General features: G+C 40.7%; 1 protein-coding gene across 1 annotated transcript in view; it reads left to right on the forward strand.

Annotated features, from left to right (window-relative positions):
• LOC144687325 (lysine-specific demethylase RSBN1L-like) overlaps positions 1-19,065 on the forward strand; it is a 78,628-nt gene that overhangs the window by 14,143 nt on the left and 45,420 nt on the right. The window contains exon 2 of the mRNA XM_078553281.1: positions 15,215-15,837. Coding sequence (XP_078409407.1) covers positions 15,215-15,837 — 623 coding nt within the window. The remainder of the gene's footprint in view (positions 1-15,214; positions 15,838-19,065) is intronic.

Here is a 19,065-nt window from a genome sequence, read left to right on the forward strand (position 1 = left end):
TGAGTGAGGTTACAGATTGTGATTGAATGCAATTCTGCTGCTGCCGATGGCATCACCTCATGGATGCCTATTTTTGACTTGCTAGATCTATTCTATATCTATCTCATTTGGCACAGTGGTGGTGCCACACAACATGGAGTATCTGCTCAATGCCAGGGTGGAACTTAGTCTTCAAAAGGACTCTACGGTGGTCACTCTGTCGTGGACTTTACGGTCATGTACAGATGCATGGGCTGCAGGTAGACGGGTGAGAACAAGGTCTCGTAGGTTTTTTCCCCTTGTTTGTTTCCTTGCCACTTGCCACAGGCCCAGTCTGGCAGATATGTCCCTTGGGATTCGACCAGCTTGGCCAGTTACGGTGTTACTACATCACTGGCCCCCACCCAGAGTACATTTTGTGCCTTTGTTATCCTTGGTGCTTCTTCTAAGTGGTGTTCAATATGGAAGAGTGCTGATTCTTCAGCTGCGGGAGGGCTGTTGGTGGTCACCGGTAGGAGTTTTTCTTACCTGTGTTTCACCTGATGCCATGATACTTCATTAGGCCCAGAGTCAATGTTGAAGATTCCCAGGACAAATCCCTCCTGACTGTTTATCACTATGCCAGTGCCTCTTCTGGATCTGTCCTGCTGGTGGGTCAGGAAATACCTAGGGATAGTGATGATGGTGTCTGAGACATTGGCTGTAAGGCATGTTTCTGAGTATGACCAGGTGTGTAAGCAGGACTTTGCAGGGTTGACAGGGTGGGATGTGCCGTTGTCGTTTCTGGTGCCTAAGCCGATGCTAGGTGGTTCTTTTCGACTTTTCTGTAGTGGTTTTGTATAACTAGGTGCCGTTAAGAGTCAACCACATTGCTGAGAGTCTGGAGTGCCATGTAGGCCAGACCAAGTAAGTACAGCAGATTTCCTTCCCTTAAGGAAGTCAGTGATTCAGGTAGGTTTTCGTGGCACCATTACTGAGACTGACTTTTAATTTCAGATTTTTATTTATTAAATTCAAATTCCACCAGCTGCTATGGTGGAATTTGAATCCATGTTCCCGGGACATTAGCCTGGGCATCTGGATTACGAGTTCAGTGACGTAACCATTACGCCGCCTTCTCCTCTGATCACTAAATAAAAGTGAGTAAGCGGCAAAGTTATTGTTCTGTGATCTCAACGCTCCTTCACATGGCATATGCATATCTACTTTTACTTTTTTCTGCATTTGTTGGTAAAATGTTAAGATGAAAAGCAGTGTGAGTGTTTTTTGATCATTGCTCGTTATTGAAGTGTTTTTTTAAGCAAATATACATATGAAGTACATTCCTCTGTATTGTGTATAAAAGGTGTCTACTACTAACGGTCTATAGCCAAAATGATATTGCCATAACTGCAATTGTGATTAGTCAGCAATTTCTATTGGGAAGCATTGGGTTAGTTGAGTAATAGAGATTTAGGAGTCCTTGGATAGACTATTGTGGGAGAGGTGAAAACCCTTTGTAGGAACTGACTGACTGACAAATCTGGGACAGTAGAAGAAATTAAATGTTCGATTGTATTAACTAATACAGCAAGGCAAGCAATCTGTTAATAGACACGAAACAGAATTTTTAAAAAGCTGGAAAGTGCTTGATGATGTAAATGTGACCTCCTTTAACTCCCAGTTCAACAATACCTCTATTTAAAAAAAAAATTCTTCTGTTCAAATACCACCATGGCTTCACGCCTCTTTCAGCCCAAAACCCTTTGTACTTTGCATTCCTCTAATTCTGGCTTCTTTGGTATTCCCAATTTCCTTTGCCCTCCATTGACAGCTGCACCTGTTTAGGCCTAAGCACTGGGGTTCTCTGTCTTTCCACCTCTCCTCTTCAAGTCTCTCCTTAGAATCTACCTCTGGCCAAGCTTTCAGCCGCCTTTCCTTATGTCTCTTTGTGGCTCGATGTCAAATTTTGTTTAATGCTCCTGTGAAATGCCTTGGGACATTTTTATTACATTAAAGGTACTACATGAATGCAGTTACTTGTAGAAAGACAGTAAAAAGATTGATGTGACTAAAGCAGCTCCACGATGGAAGCTGCTCAGGTGGAACATGAAAAGGAGACCCTGTCAAGAAAAATGGAACGATAACTAAGTGATGCAAGTGCCCAGATGAAAGATGAAATGCTATTTGGCTAGAGCAAAGGTCAGAGCAACATGAACTCAAGATGAAGTGACATGTCACAGGATCGCTTTTGTGAACAGCATGGCGACTGTTTCAAAAGTAGACACTCACTGCATTTTGTCATCTCCATGTTGTGAGCAGCAGTACAGTATTGCAAGTGAAGGAAGTATATGTGGCTAACTGTATGACATGAAAGGAATGTTTTGGAACTTTAAACACTTCGAGAAGAAGCAAGTGGATTTGTACAGCGGTTGCATAGGAAGGTTCCAATGGTAGATGAGTTGGTAGTGGAACATTGAACATCTGAAGAGCCTTCTGTTCCACATGAAATGTAGAGATGATCATTATGTACTAGGTAACCTTAGAGGATTTCAGCCTGTGTAGACTGAAGTCAGTTCCATTTGATGGTAGATGATAATGTTTTGTGCTGTATAAACCAGTCAATAAAACTACTCCTCTCCAGGCTTTACCTCCACATAGATCCCCAATAATGAATTAGGTTCAGATCAGTGGAGACCTCAATGATCGATTTAATTCATTTTACTGGATCCAGAGAAGTCAAAAACTTCTCCACAGCTTCTGCTTAATGCCAAGATAGGTTTTACAGCATTGGAAAGTTATTCCTACCATGTCCCTCCTAAATAGTACACAATGCTCTGACACTTATTGCATTTCCATATGTAAATTGTACTCCATTCTTCAGACATTAACTTAATTAGCTCACGTAAGAGTGGGCGTGAACCTAAATAGCAACATATCCATCTTTATATATATTGAGTCAGGTCTGTAGGGACTTTCATGAAACTTTGTGTGCCTGGCTGTTTTACTATCTCTTTGCTATTTTGACTTCAATAGTTTTTCCTGCAGAATTTCTGTGGCAGTCGGATACGGGCAGCAGCATCTTTGGATGATCTTGAGTTTATGGAGGGTGGAAGATGGAGGCTGGCCAGGAGTATGTTGTGAAGAACATATCTTTTTATTTTCTGTTGGACTATGGTAGGATTACTATGGCTGCAGGTTGAAAGAAAGGCTGTCCACTGGGACAGGATGAGAGATGTATACAATGTTGCAGTCCTGGAACAGTGTGCAGCCTGGGGAACAGTGGAGCTTGTTAAAACAGTGCATTATCCCAGTGAGTCGTGACAATGCTAACTTAATTAGTTCACACTGTCTTCACAACACTAACCAATCACCATTTTCCCACTCAGAACTTCTATAGGCACTAATCACAAATCATCACCTAGTCACTGATTTACAATTTCCACACAGTAATGAATGCAAGTCCATACTTTCATCATGGAAAACAACACTAACTAGTCTCAATTAATACCCATTGTTTCAGTCAATGTAAATCAGTGATGCCAACATGCTATACACACAGCATAAAACAGTGCATAAGATCATAAGAAATAAGAGCTGGAGTAGGCTATTTGGCCCATAGAGCCTGCTCTGCCAATCAATAAGATAATGGCTGATCTAATTGTGGCCATCACTCCACTTTCCTACCTGTCCCCATAACCCTTGACTCCATTGTCAATCAAAAATCTGTCTAACTCAGTCTTGAATATATTCAATTACCCAGACTCCACTGCTCTCTGGGATATAGAATTCCAAAGAGTAAAGACCCTCTGAGAATAAATTCTCCCTCCTCTCCATCTTAAATGGGAGATCCCTTATTTTTAAACTGTGCCCATCAGTTCTAGACTCCCCTTTAAGGAGAAACATCCTCCCAGTATCCACCCTGTCGAATCTCCCCAATTTTATATGCTTCAGTAAGAATCCTCTCATTCTTCTAAACTCCAATGAGTATAGGCCGAACCTGCTCTGCCTTTCCTCATAATACAGCCTCTTCATCCCAGTGCTTCCAGTGTAGTTATATCCTTCTTTGAGTAAGGAGACCAAAACTGTACACTGTACTCCATAGGCAGTCTCACTAAGGCCCTGCATATCTGTAGCAACACTTCACTACTTTTATTCTTCATTCTCCTTGCAATAAAGGCTAACGGATTTGTCAGGCATGACCTCCCCTTGATGAAACCATGCTGACTTTGCCCGATTTTACCATGCACTTCCAAGTATTCTGAAATCTCATCCTTAATAATGGACTCTAAAATCTTACCAATGACTGAGGTCAGGCTAATCGGCCTGTAATTTCCCGTCTTTTGCCTCACTCCCTTCTTAAACAGGGGGATTACATTAGCGATTTTCCAGTCCTCTGGGGCCCTCCCTGACTCCAGTGATTCCTGAAAGATCGCCACTAACGCCTCCACTATCTCTTCAGCTATCTCCTTCAAAACTCTGGGATGTAATCCATCTGGTCCAGGTGATTTATCCACCTTCAGAACTTTCAGTTTTCCTAGCACCTTCTCCTTGGTAATGACCACCATACTCACCTCTGCCCCCCGACTCTCTTGAACTTTGGGGATGTCACTCGTGTCTTCCACTGTGAAGACTGACGCAAAGTACCTATACAGTTCCTCCGCCATTTCTTTGTTCCCCACTACTACTTCTCCAGTGTCATTTTCCAGCGGCCCAATGTCCACTTTTGCCTCTCTCTTACCCTTTATATATTTAAAAAAACTCTTGCAATTTTCTTTTATATTACTGGCTAGTTTACCCTCATATTTAATCTTCTCCCTCCTTATTTCTTTTTTAGTTGTCCTCTGTTGATCTTTTTAGGCTTCCCAATCCCCTGGTTTCCCACTGCTCTTCGCCGCATTGTATGCTTTCTCTTTAGCTCTTATGCTGTCCCTGACTTCCCTTGTCAGCCATGGTTGCCTCGTCCTCCCTTTAGTATGCTTCTTCTTCCTAGGGATGAATTTTTGCTGTGTCTCCCAAATTACTCCCAGAAACTCCTGCCATTGCTGTTCCACTGTCTTTCCTGCTAGGCTCATCTCCCAGTCAATTCTGGCCAGCTCCTCCCTCATGCCTCTGTAGTTGCCTTTATTCAACTGTAATACCGTTACATCTGATTCCAGCTTTTTCCTCTCAAACTGCAGGATAAATTCTATCATATTATGGTCACTTCCTCCTAAGGGTTCCTTCACCTTAAGTTCCCTTATCAAATCTGCCTCATTACACATCACTAAATCTAGAATTGCCTGTTCCCTAGTGGGCTCCACCACAAGCTGCTCCAAAAAGCCATCTCGTAGACATTCCACAAATTCCTTTTCTTGGGAGCCACTACCAACCTGATTTTCCCAGTCTACCTGCATATTGAAATCCCCCATGATCACTGTAACCTTGCCTTTCTTACACATCTTTTCTATCTCCTGGTGTATCTTGTGCCCCACATCCTGACTACTGTTCGGAGGCCTGTACATAACTCCCATTATTATTTTTTTACCTTTGCGGTTCTTCAACTCTACCCACACAGCTTCTACATCATCTGACTCTACATCATTTCTTGCTATCGATTTAATTTCATTTCTTACTAACAAAGCAACCCCACCCCCTCTGCCAACCTGCCTATCTTTTCGATAGGATGTATATCCTTGGTTATTTAGCTCCCAGTCCTGATCCCCTTGCAGCCATGTCTCCGTAATGCCCACCACATCATACCTGCCAATTTCAATCTGCGCCACAAGCTCATTTACCTTATTTCGTATATTGCGTGCATTCAGATACAACACCTACAGTCCTGTATTTCCCGTCCCCTTTCTCATTGTCGTCCCTTTATCTGATGTGCTTGAAGTTAGATTCCTAGCCCTTTCCAAACAGTCTGTCCTATTTTGTGTTCTGAAGACTTTAATAGCCTCTCCTGGGCTCTCCTTTCTTTTCAGTTTTTTCATAATTATCCATGAAGTTGAATCCACCCCCCCACACGCTAACCTGCTGCTTTGTTTCCCATTAGTCATACTTCTTGGAGTTTTACCCCCCCCCCGCACCCAACTTTCTGGTTTAAAGTCCTATTGACCACCCTATTTACCCTTTTCGCTAGAACATTGGTCCCAGATCGGTTCAGATGGAGACCGTCCCAACGGTACAGATCCCTCCTGTTCCAATACTGATGCCAGTGCCCCACGAAATGGAACCCCTCTTTCCCACACCACTCCTTTAGCCACGTGTTTACTTCCCTTATTCTCACGTCCCTATGCCAATTTGCAGGTGGCTTGGGTAGTAATCCGGAGATTATAACCTTTGAGGACCTGTTCTTCAATTTAGTTCCTAGTTCCTGATAATCCCCAAACAGGTCCTCTTTCCTAGTCTTACCTATTATTTGTCCCGACGTGGACCACAACAAATGGATCCTCCCCCTCCCTCTCCAATATCTTTTCAAGCCGGTCAGAGATGTCCCTCACCCTGGCACTGGGCAGGCAACATACCATCGATCCTGCTTAATCCCCCAACCTCACCCTCTAAGGGACCAACTCTCACTTTAGTTACTTGTTTCCTTTTTATATGCTTGTAGAAATTCTTACTGTCTGATTTTATATTTCTAGCTATCCTCTCGTATTCTAATTCCTCCCTCATTTTTTAGTCATTTTTTGCTGATTTCTAAAATTTATCTAATCTATTGATCTACCACTAATTTTTGCAGTTTTGTATGCATTTTCTTTCAACTTGATACTATCCTTGATTGCATTCTTCTCAGTCTTTCTTTCTCAATGAAATATACCTTTGAGAGTTATGAAATATCTCCTTAAATGTCTGCCACTGCTTCTCTATCACCCTACCTTTTAACCTATTTTCTCAGTCCACTTTTGCCAATTCTGTCTTCATACCCTTGTAATTGCCTTTTTTTAAGCTTAAGACACCAGTCTAAGACCCACATTTCTAACCGTCAAACTGAATGTGAAATTCTGTCATGTTATGATCACAGCTGCTTGGGGGCTCCTTGATTGGTACTTTGTCATTACACATCACCATGTCTAAAATAGCCTGTTTCCTGGTTGGCTGTAGAATGTATTGCTCTTAGAAATTGTCCCAAACACACACTATTAACTCTTTCCAGTCTACCTTTGCCAATTTGATTCATCCAATTTATATGAAGATTAAAACAGCCCACAATTAATGTGTACCTTTCTTACAAGCCCCCTTTATTTCTTCCCTCCTACAGCGTAGCCACTGTTAAGGGACCTATAAACTACTCCCACAAGTGATTCCTTCCCGTTGCTATTTCTTTTCTCCATCAAAACTGATTCTACATCTTGCTCTTCTAAACCAAGGTCATCTCTCACTACTGTACTAATCTCATCCTTTAATAACAGAGCTACCCATCACCTTTTCCTTTTTTCCTGCCCTTCTGAATTGCGAAATGCCCTTGAACATTCCAGTCCCAGCTGGTGTACTTTTAATTATGTATACTCTGTCCCTTTCTGTCATACTCTGGCTATCATTATCCATATTGCTAGCCTGTGCTATTGCCATGTCCTTTCTCTCTAACTTGCCAAATCTCCACATGTGCTCCCTCCCCACCCCCATTGTCCTCTGATTCACCATGAAATATACCAAAAGGAGAAAGTAGCAAGAAAATAAAGGTTAAGAGTAGAGGGAAAATGCCTGAGATGTTTAATACACATCTCTCTCAGTGAGGTGTGCTTCCACCCACATTACAAATCATTCAATATGTCCCAATTCTGACTTGAACAATAAGAAGCACAATTTCAGTGCCTTGGAGCAATTCATACAACAGAATTATGAGCATGCTAATTAAGACATTGGGACACAGCTACATAACATACTATGTAGCTATTATAACATTATCACACAAGACACTGAAAGAGAGGTTTGACAAGTGATGTTTTCAGTCTATTAAGCAGTGTTTTTTGTTAATAGTAATGCAGCTACAGTCGATACTGTACTATCAGTATTCAGAATGCTTAAGTTCTCTGTAATAATTTTTAAAATTGTGATTTTTCACTCCATGCATGATCAACATGGGGGCCTTCCGCAGTCTCCCTTGCTCTTTTGCCATCCCCTGCCACCAGTCTCTAAGTGCTTTCCCCAAGATAGTCTGCTGTCATTCTGCATTCAAAGGGAGAAGAGACTTTATGGGGTTTACCAAATTGGTTGGATGGGCCCCTGAATTTCCTAGCACTGTGAGTAGTGATGGAATTTGACAGAACCGAGTGAGGGCCCTTTGGTGGAAGTGATGAGGCATTGCAGTCTGGTGGTTTTCCTGGACCTAAGTGGCAATGGTTGCTCTGGGTTGGTACTGTAAAGTGGGCGATAATGCTGTGGTTTGCCAGTGGCCTGTTCTTGTTCCTAAAGGTTTTTAGCACTGTGAAGGAAGAATGATAGAGTTTGGAAAAGCACTGAAGGAGCATTTTTTGGAGTTTGACAGTGCAGGGGTGAAAGTTCTGTGGATTGTGAAGAGGATATTTGGTCTTTGGTTGGATTTGGGCTGAAATGTTATATAAAATCAGAAGGTCCTTGAGTGGGGTGGAGGCTGCTCACAGGATCCGTCAAAAGTGGGGAGCGGTGCTTGATATGTGGTAGTACTGGGGAAGGAGGTCCCAGAGTCTCCCTGCACTGGGAATGCCTCTGGCATAATTTTTTTATTCATTCATGGGATGTGGGCATTGCTAACTGAGCCAGCATTTATTGCCCATCCCTAATTACCCTTGAGAAGGTGGTGGCGATCTGCCTCCTTGAACCGCTGCAGTCCATGTGGTGTACATATACCCACAGTGCCGTTTGGAAGAATGGGGATGGTGTGGCAGGACTGGAAAGCATGTTTATCTCTGTTGAAACTGAACATGGTCTCATTTTTAGATCTTCCTGTATCTGATTTCTGACCTTTTATCGTTTTGGAATTTTATGGGTAAAGCTTAAGACTTGTGACCGGGTTGTATCATGTGACAGATCACATATTTAAACAAAATTATTAATTATGCTGGCTTTCTACTGGTGCCAGAGCATGTTTCAACAGGAATTAACTATTGATAAGGCCATAAAGAGGCAAACAATGCACTAGAAGAATAGAATTGAAAGCAGAGAATTTGTTAAACTTGTACAGAACCTTGGTTAGACTCAGTTGTGCACAGTTCTGGTCTTCACATTACAAAGGATATAGAGACAATGGAAAGGTGCAACAAAGAATTATGGGGTGATGGTAGAACTATCAGGAAAAATTGAATAGGTTAGGACTCTCTTTTTAAAAAAAAAGGTTGAGGGGTAACCTAATAGGAGTATTTAAAATTATAAAAGGTTTGATAGAGTAGATGTAGAGTAAATGTTTCTGCTTGTGAGGAATCCAGAGCTAGGTGTTGTAAATATAAGGTAGTCATGAATAAATCCAATTAGGCATCCAGGAAGAACTTCTTTACCCAGAGAAATTTGTCACCATACGTAGTAGTTGAGGTGAATAGCATAGGTGCATTTAAGAAGAAGCTAGGTAAGTACATAACATATGAAGGAATAGGAACACTCCTTACAGGGTTTCGTGAAGTAGGGTGAGAAGAGGGTTGTGTCATGCAAGAGCACCGGCATAGACCAGTTGAACCCATTTGTCCTATGATATACATTCTATGTATTTTTTGTATTCAACTTAATTTTCTCATGTTAAACTGACAGCTCATTATTTCTAGTGACTTCATTAGCCTTAGTTTTGAGGGAAATATGTAAAACTTGTTTCAGTCAAATGTATGCTTGGGTGAGCAGACTGTTGCTAAGCTAATGTAGTACATTGATACCAATATAGTGTGGGGAAAAATGTTGCATTTTTAAGCTAGTTCTCCAGTGTGATCATTTAACTACCATCATCAGCACTTAACTCTAGTGTTGTTGAGCTCTCTGAATGTTGCCTGTAGCCATGATTCAAGTTTTGGAGAACAGAAGCTGTTGTTGTACAGCTAGGTCTTTTCACATTAAAGGTGGGAAACATTATGAGCATTTCAAATGTCCAGCATCATATTTTACTGAGACCCTGTTGACATCACTATTTAAAAATCCCCTTTTGTTTTAAGGGGAAACACAAATGATAGTTGAATAGTAAATACATTGTGCTAAATCTGTGCTTACAGTTAATGTATTTGCAGATTCTTGTTGAATATGTCATTTGGTGTGGTACTGATTCATACAGGAAATCCTAGAAAGCTTTTTGAAAGCTGTATGACTGCACAGTTATTTTTATCTTGTAAATCGCTGAAACTTAATACAGGTTCTCTTTCCTGCATGCCATTAAAATAAAACCTTCACCAAAAGGCATTTTCTATTGTTGGGAAAGTATTCAGTCTTATTTTGAGATGTTTGGTGCTACTTATTCTTTAAGAGTTACAGCATAAGGTCTTGTGCTGCAGACTGTAAAGTTTGATATTTTGTACACTTCCAGAATGTTGAACAAATTATGAATGGAACTGCATATAAAATAATTCAAATCAGCATAAATAGACAGTAATTCCAGGACTGACCTTGTAAGAACGTAAGCCACAAACCCAAAGTAATACTTTCTTGTATTGTTATGGAAATGATATAACAGTTGCACATAAAATATTTGATATGAATGGAAGGGAAGGTATCATTCTCGATATTTCCAGTTGCTTATAAGTAGAGTAATGCATGATAGCTTTGCCAGCAGAAGAAGGCTTTGTTATTTGAGTCCTTTTGTTATATTTCTAACTTGGGAAGATTAAAGCCATTGTTTTTCATCCCCGCTCCACACTCCGATGCTTAGCTACCCACTCCGCCTCTTTCCCTGGCACAATCTGAAATTAAACCAATCTATTCACAATCTTGGTGTCACATTTGACCCCGAGATGAGCTTCAAACTTCCTATTCGTGCCGTCATGAAGACAGCCTCTTTCCACCTCCTTACTTTGCCCTACCTCAGCTCATCTTCTTCTGAAGGTCTTATTCGAGACTTGACTATTCCAATGCACTGCAAGCTGGTTTCCCATCTCCTACCCTCTGTAAACATGAGGTCATTTATAACTCTCCTACCTGTGTCTCAAATCAGAGCAAGTCTTTTGGCTCCTGGTCAAGCAACATCTCGCTTTTAAAATTCTCATCTGGTTTTCTAATCCGTCCCTAGTTTTTCCCCTCTCTCTGTAATGTCCTCCAGACCAACAACCATCAAGATATCTGCTCCACCATTGATAGCCACGTTTTCAGTTGCCTGGGCTTCAAGCTCTGGAATTATTTCCCTACACGTCTCCGCTGATATCACTTCCCTCTTTTAAGACATTTCTTGCAACCTACTTCTCTGACCAAGTTTTTGGTCATGTGGCCTAATTCTCTTTTTACATCTGTATTTTGGAAAGCCTATATACATTGCCCAGTTTTAGGATTTGAAAGCAAAATTGGCCTAGAAAAATAGTAATGTGACTGGATTATTGGATCAGTGCCTTTGTCTTCCTAATTTGTCCAGCACACTTGAGACAGTGTGCAGAAAGATCTGTGGAGGCTTTGCAAAATATGACTAGCAAGCCGCTGTGTATATAAGACAGTAAGTATCAGGTGTCAGCCCTTGCTCAATGGAGCACTATTGCCTTTGAGTCAGGTGGTTGTGTCTTCAGGTCCATTCTAGAGATTTGAGTGCATAAACTAGGCTGACACTTCAGTGCTGCCCTAAGGGAATAATGCACTGTAGAGAATGCTGTCTTTCGGATGAGATATTAAACAGAAGCCCCAGTTGCCGTGGGTGGATGTAGAAGACCTCACATCTCATAGCATTATCTTGAAGAAGAGCATGGGAGTTCTTCCCGATGTTTTGCCCAATATCTATTCCTTGCCACTTTCATCTATTTAGAAAATAGATTAACTGGTCGCTGTCAAATTGCTGTTTGTGTGCAAATTGACTGTCATGTTTCCTATATGAAATCAATGACTACATTTCAAAAATATTTAATTGGATGTAAAGCACTTTGGGCACCCTGAAGTTGTGGAAGGTGCTAAAAGGAAAGAACTAACTAAACACTAATGGGGCTTAATGGATGAATAAAGACATAAAGGAACAACTGAGGATTAGGAAAAAGGAACAAAGTATTAGGAAAGAGGCATACATCAAATACATAGATAGCAGAGGAGTGCATGATAAGAGAATACAAAGAGATTAGGAGAGAAGTTTTAAAAAATTAGGAAGGCAAAGAGGAACAATGAAATTAAATTATCAAGGAACATAAAATGGTAAAATATTTTAAAGGTTCATTGATTTTTTTTAAATAGAGTCTGTGATGAGAATAGGCCCATTAAGGGATAGACAAGATAATACCAGAGGTAATGATAGGGAGATGGCAGAAATATTAAATAATTATTTTGCCTTGGTATTTGCCAGAAAGTTAGAATGGGTAGACAAAACATTGAATGAAGAGATGAGTGATGAGATTAGTACATTTAAAATAAATTAAACAGAATCGAAGAAGATAAAGCCCCTTGCCCAGGTGAATTGCACCCCCTTATTTTAAAAGAATCTCTGGAAGAGATAACCGAGGCATTGCTACTCATGTTTAATCATTTGTTAGAGAAAGGAATAGTGCCAGAGGACTGGCAGATAGCTAATGTAATTCCTGTATTTAAGAAGGGAGGCAGAAAATGCCCAGGGAATAGTTGACCACTTAGCTTGGTGTCAATGATAGGAAAAACAATGGAATCCTTACTAAAGGAGAGAATAGAAGAAAATCTAGAAATGAGAAATATAATAATGAATAGTCAGCATGGATTTCAAAAGGGAAAATCTTGCTTGACCAACCTTATTGAATTTTTTGAGGAGGTAACAGATTAGACAATGATAATGCAGTAAATCTAATTTATCTGGAGTTTCAAAATGCCTTAGATAAAGTGCCCCATAGTAGACTAATGAAAAGGGTCAGAGAATGTGGCGTCAGGGGACAAATGGCAGAATTGATTGCTAGCCGGCTTCAAGACAAAGCACAAGAGTGGGAGTGAGGGCAGATATTTGGAGCGGTAGAAGGTGGGGAATGGTGTTCCACAAGGGTCAGTGCTGAAACCACTGATGTTCACAATTTACAACTTGGGCTTTGGAATCAAAAACACCATTTCTAAATTTACAGATGACACCAAATTAGAGGTGGGGTAGTCAATACTGAGGAGGATTGCAACAAATTACAAGAGGATATTAATAAACATGCAGAATGGGCAAATAATTGGTAAATAAAGTTCAACAAGTTAAACTTGACTCATACGTTTTTGTAGGAAGATTTCATTACTTGGAAGGTGCAAGTTTAGGTTGAGTAATGGAACAAAGGCATCTCAGATTACAAATACATCAGTCACTATAAGTGCCCTACAGGTGAACAGGTTCATAAAAAAAGCAAGCCGAGCACTAAGCTTTATTTCTAGAGGAATAGAATTGAAAAATAAGCAAGCTGTGCTAAACCTGTATCCATCCTTGGTTAGATCACACTGAATGCAGTTCCAGTTGCAATATTATAAAAAGGTTAGAGAGGCACTGAGAGGGCGCAGAGAAGATTTACAAGGATGATAACAGAAATGCAAGGGTGTACATATCAGGAAAGGATTGTTGGGCTGGGTACCTTTTCACTTGAAAAAAGGCTGAGGGGTGTCCTAATAGAGCTCTTCAAAATTATGAAAGGCTTTAGAGTGGATACAGAGAGAATGTTTCTTCTTGTGGAGAAGAACATAACTAGAGGCCGACAATATAAGAAATCCAATAGAGAATTCAGAAGAAACTCCTTAGTCAAAGAGTAGTGAGAATGTGGAACTCTCTACCACATGAACTGGTTGAAGTGAATGGTACAGATGTTTTTAAGGGGAAGCTAGACAACCACATGGAGGAGGAAGGAATAGAGGATAACAATGGTAGATTTAGATGAGATAAGGCGGGAACAGGCTTGATGGGAGCATAAACTCTGATGTGGACTGGTTGGGCTGAATAGCCTGTTTCTGTGCTGCATATCCTATGTAACCCTAATCCTATGTCAATGCAAGTTCTTTTCCTTGTTACTATTTACTGTCATTTATTTCTAATTTCTCCCCTTAGACCATTCCTTCAAGTCTAAAAGTTTTTTTTCAGCCTTTCCTGATAACCTAGTCCTCTAGTACTAGGAATCAGACTTGACTCTCCACTGCACTGCATCTAGGATTTGAGTCCTTTTTTTCTCTTTAACTAAAACTGGACAGTACTGAAGGTGTAATGTGAGTAGAGCTCTGTACGACTTAAATCTGACTTTCTTTGAATTACCTGTTTTGGCTACTTGGTTTGGTACTGCTTTAACATTGATTGTAGCTCTACAGTGAGTTTGTTGAGCAGCAGAACTACTGAGATCTCTTTCCACTTTAAGTTTAAATTGTGTCCTTTTACAGAGAACTTTTCAAATGCTTTTTGGAAGTCCAGATGTATCACATTGCAAGTAATTTTTAGCCTAGAGCAGTAAGTGCTTTGGTGGTGCAGTGCTTCAAACTGCACTACATGCATTCTTTAGCTTCTGCGCAACATTAATGTGTTAACATCTGGTTGAATGAATGGTTAAACTCTTTGAATGCGATTCACAACAAGTGATAGGGCGGCACATCTTGCGCGGGTGTGCATGAAGCCCTTTACAGTATTCTTGCTGTGTCCCGCCTGGAGGATGATTTCCTTTTTTTTAGAAAGAATTTCTATAGGCTTCAAAAGGCTACCTAACCTAGTGTTGTATTTCCTTCAGTATTAACATTTGTAGATTATGAACTTAACGTTGTTTAAAAAGTGGTGGAAAAAGTGGTGGCACATTTTTGGTATTTAGAATTGGTAGGCTCCCTGCTATGGCAATGGAACCATTGAGCTCAGCTCTAAGTAGAGGCTTCATTGCTTTGAAGAATATCACCTCAGGCCACTCCTGTGCATCTCCTTGCAGCTGGATCAACAGCAGCCTTGGCAGTATTCTGTATGCAGGTTGAATCTTGTGTTCTAACTGGGGTGTGAAGAAGAAAGAAGTGTAGAATAGGGCCGAAGTAGGAAAACCTTCCAAAAGAACAAGCAAAACCAAATAACAAGACATAGTAAATAGTTTGAGAAAAGCTACATATGTAAACCCAATTGAAATTGAAGCATCTTCAAGAAATTAGATAATTTGGTTCTGCTGTTCTGTCAAAACTTGAAATTTCACAATGGTTGAAAAAGTTGATGTTACAAATTCATTGAAGCTATAGATGTTTTCTTTTCATTTCCTTGCAGGTAACAGTGAAAAAAGAAAACTTAGTACAGAAGAATTCCAGTTTAAAAAAATAAAGAAGAAAAAGAAAAAGAAACACAAGGAAAGTGAAAAACGGAAACAGCCCAAAATGTGCAGCAAATCCATTCAAACAATTTGTTCAGGGCTAATCTCAGAAATCAAAGAGCAGCAGGTGACTTCAATAGAAGATGGAAATAGGATAACCATTCTGTACCAAGAAGATGGAGTGTCTGAATGTGTGCCAGTGGAAACCCCTAACTTGTGCAAGGATTCCACTATTAAAAACAAAGGTTCAAGACTAGATCTGTTGGAATTCAGAAGGTTTATCCACATAGAAGACCAGCCTAATGGAGGAGCTTCAGTGGTGCATGCCTACATGGATGAACTCTCTTCCCTATCTCTTGCGGAGATGGAGAGATTTTCAGAGGAGTTTGTGAATCTAACGTTTAGTGAGAATAATAACTCTGCAGCCTATTATGTTATGGGTATTGTTCATGGAGCTGCTGCATACTTACCAGACTTCCTTGAGTATTTTGCCTATAGTTTTCCAAGCGCGCCAGTGAAGATGGAGATCTTGGGAAAAAAGGATATAGAGACAACTACCATGTCAAACTTCAATGCTCAGGTAAGGTTTGTGTGTGTGTGTCTCTCAAAATTCGATGTAATTAGTGGCACCTGAGGAAATAGAACTAGTATTTATGCTTTCAGTTAAGGAATCATTAATTGATGAATTTGGTTTCTTGAACAATATTTTTTTCCTTCTGTGCTAGATTGTGTGGAGGTAGGGAGCAGGAAGTGCCTTGCATATCATATTTCTGATCAATTGAATTATAATTTGGCAAGTCCAATTAAGGAATTTTATTGATGGCTTCTAAAGACTGTTGTATACTTACTGATGGTAGGGGATTTCAAATGAAAACATAGAATGTATATTTCAGTACACCATTAAATGTTGTAAACTATCTATTTGCCTTTATTATTAATATTATGTTGATGCTGTTGATCAGTGGGAAATTAAGCTTAATATGGACAAGTGCAGGTTAGTGTATATTCACAGTGAAAATGGGAGGCAAGTATACTTCAGGACGGAATAGAGCTTCCCGAAGGGGAAGTAGAAGGAACCTAAGGGTACCCACCATGCCTAAATGGCTTGAGGTGAGAATAAACAAAGCAAATAGGATGTGAATCATATTAGCAAATTGAGGATTTTAATTCAACCAAAAGCTAGGCTAAGCCTGGAGCATGGCTTAGAATTCTTGGTTACAACACTATAAGAGTACATGGAGATCCTAGAGGTAATGCAGAGGAGAGAAGTGAGACTCAAGTGTAGAGTGAAAAGCTATAAGGAGCAATATGATAGAAGGGTTCTTCAATTTGTAAAGAGACACCCACGGTTTAACTTGAGGTATGAAAATTAAACCTAAAACTGTACTTTAAGATGGACCAGCCAGATGGACTGCAGTAGTCTATTCTGATCCTGCAGTTTTATGTTAAAATGATGTGTCCTGGTAACAGATCGAGTTGGCACAGCTTCTTTGTGAAGAGCATATTTAGGGATGATGAACAGGTTGCCAACAAGAGAAAGCAGGACACTGGATCAACTCAACAAGTGACCTGATGCTGTATTGGGAAGATAGTGGCTTGGTAATCTCGAAAAATTAGACCAGATGAACTCTAATTATATAAAACTATATTGTAATCTAGTATAACAGTTTATGCAAAATATTTGTTGTGAATTGTCTTGAAGGATTTGATTTGCTTTCTTTTTTTAGAGAGTATACGGAGAAAATATTTTTCTTAATTAAACTTCTGTTTAGGCTCTTGCATCCTGAAAGACATATCCACCAGACTGGACCTGTGGCAGATGGTGAGAGAACCAAAAGACAAAAAAAACCCTTCTTGACTTCACCCTCTCAAATCTACCTGTTGCACATGCATCTATCCATTACAGTATTGGTAGGAGTGACTGCCATGCAGTCCTTGCGGAGACAAAGTCACATCTTCACACTGAACATACCCTTCATCGTGTTGTGTGTTATTACCACCATGCTAAATGGGATAGATTTAAAACAGATGTAGCAGCTCAAAACTGGGCATCCATGAGGTGCTGTGAGCCATCAACAGCAGAATTATATTGAATCACAATCTGTAATCTCAAAGCCTTGGCATATCCCTCACTCTACCATTACCATCACCATCAATCTAGGGGACCAACCCTGGCTCAATGAGGACTGTAAGAGAGCATGCCAGGAGCGGAACGAGGCATAACTTGAAATGAGGTCACAACCTGATGATGTGCATGCTAAACAGTGGAAACAGCATACTGTGGATAGTGCTAAGTGATCTCGCAACCATTGGATCAGATCAAAGTTCTGCAGTCCTACCACATCCGGTTGTGAATGGTGGTGGACAATTAAACAACTGACTGGAGGAGGTGGCTGAAAGAAACCCCCATCCTCAGTGATGGGGGAGCCCAGCACAAGTGCAAAAGACAGGCCAAAAGCATTTGCAGCCACCTTCAGCCATAACTGCTGAGTAGGTGATCCATCTCGACCACCTCCTGAGGTCCCTATCTTCATATATGCCAGCTTTCAGACAATTCAGTTCACTCCATGTGATATCAAAAAATGCTGAAAGCGTTGGATCATCCCAGAAAACATCCTAGCTGTCGTACTGAAAACTTGTGGATCAGAACTAGCCATGTCCTTCGCCAAGCTGTTCAACTGCAGCTCCAACACAGCCTTCTATACAACATAACGCAGAACAAATTTAACCTGGCAATTACCACCCCATTAATCTACTTTATAATCAGCAGTGATGTAAGATGCGCTATCAAGCGGCATTTAGCAGCACCCTGCTCACTGATGCTTCATTTACATTTGGCCTGGGCCACTAGACCCCATTGGAGCCTTGGTCCTAACATGAACAAAAGAGCTGAATTCCAGAGGTGAGGTTAGAGTGACTTGCGCTTGACATCAAGGCAACAATTGACTCAGTGTGGCATCAAGGAATCATAGCAAAATTGATTAATGGGAACTGGAGAAAATTCTCCATTGGTTAGAGTAAAACCTAGCACAAAGGAAGATGATTGTGGCTGCTAGAGGTCAATCATCTCGCCCCTAGGACATCATTTCAGGAGTTCCACAGGGTAGTGTCCGCGGCCCAACCACCTTCACCAGTGATCTTCCCTCCAACATTTATGGTCAAAAGTGGGGCTGTTTGCCATGTTCAGTACCATTCACAACTCCAGGTACTAAAGCGATCTGGGCAGCAAGACCTGGACAACATTCAGGTTTGGACTCATAAATAGCTATCTCCAACAAGAGAAAATCTGACCATCTCCCTTAAACATTCAACAGCACTATCATCGCTGAATCCCCCATCGTCAACATTCTGGAATTTACTATTGATTAGAAACTTAATTGGATTAGCATAAAAACTGTGGCAACAAGAGCAGGCCAAGAGTTGGGAATTCTGCAGCAAGTCGCTCATCTCCTGACTCCCCAAAACCTGTACACCATCTACAAGGCACAAATGATGAGTGTGTTGGAATACTCCACTTACCTGGATGAGTGCAACTCCATCAATGCTGTAAGAACTTGATGCCATTTAAGATGAAGTAGCCTGCTTGCTTGGCATTGTTTGCGTCATCTTAAACATTCATTCCCTCCACCACCAGTGCATAGTGGCAACAGTGTGTACCATATACAAGATGCACTGCAGCAACTTGCCAAGGGCCCCTTCAAGAACACCTTCCAAATTTGCAACCTCTAGCACCTAGCAGGACAAGGGCAGCAGATACATGGAAACACCACCACCTGTAAGTTTCCCTCCAACTCATTCGCCACCCTGA

This window comes from Cetorhinus maximus, chromosome 12 (genome assembly GCF_964194155.1).
Source record: "Cetorhinus maximus chromosome 12, sCetMax3.hap1.1, whole genome shotgun sequence".
NCBI lineage: Eukaryota > Metazoa > Chordata > Chondrichthyes > Lamniformes > Cetorhinidae > Cetorhinus > Cetorhinus maximus.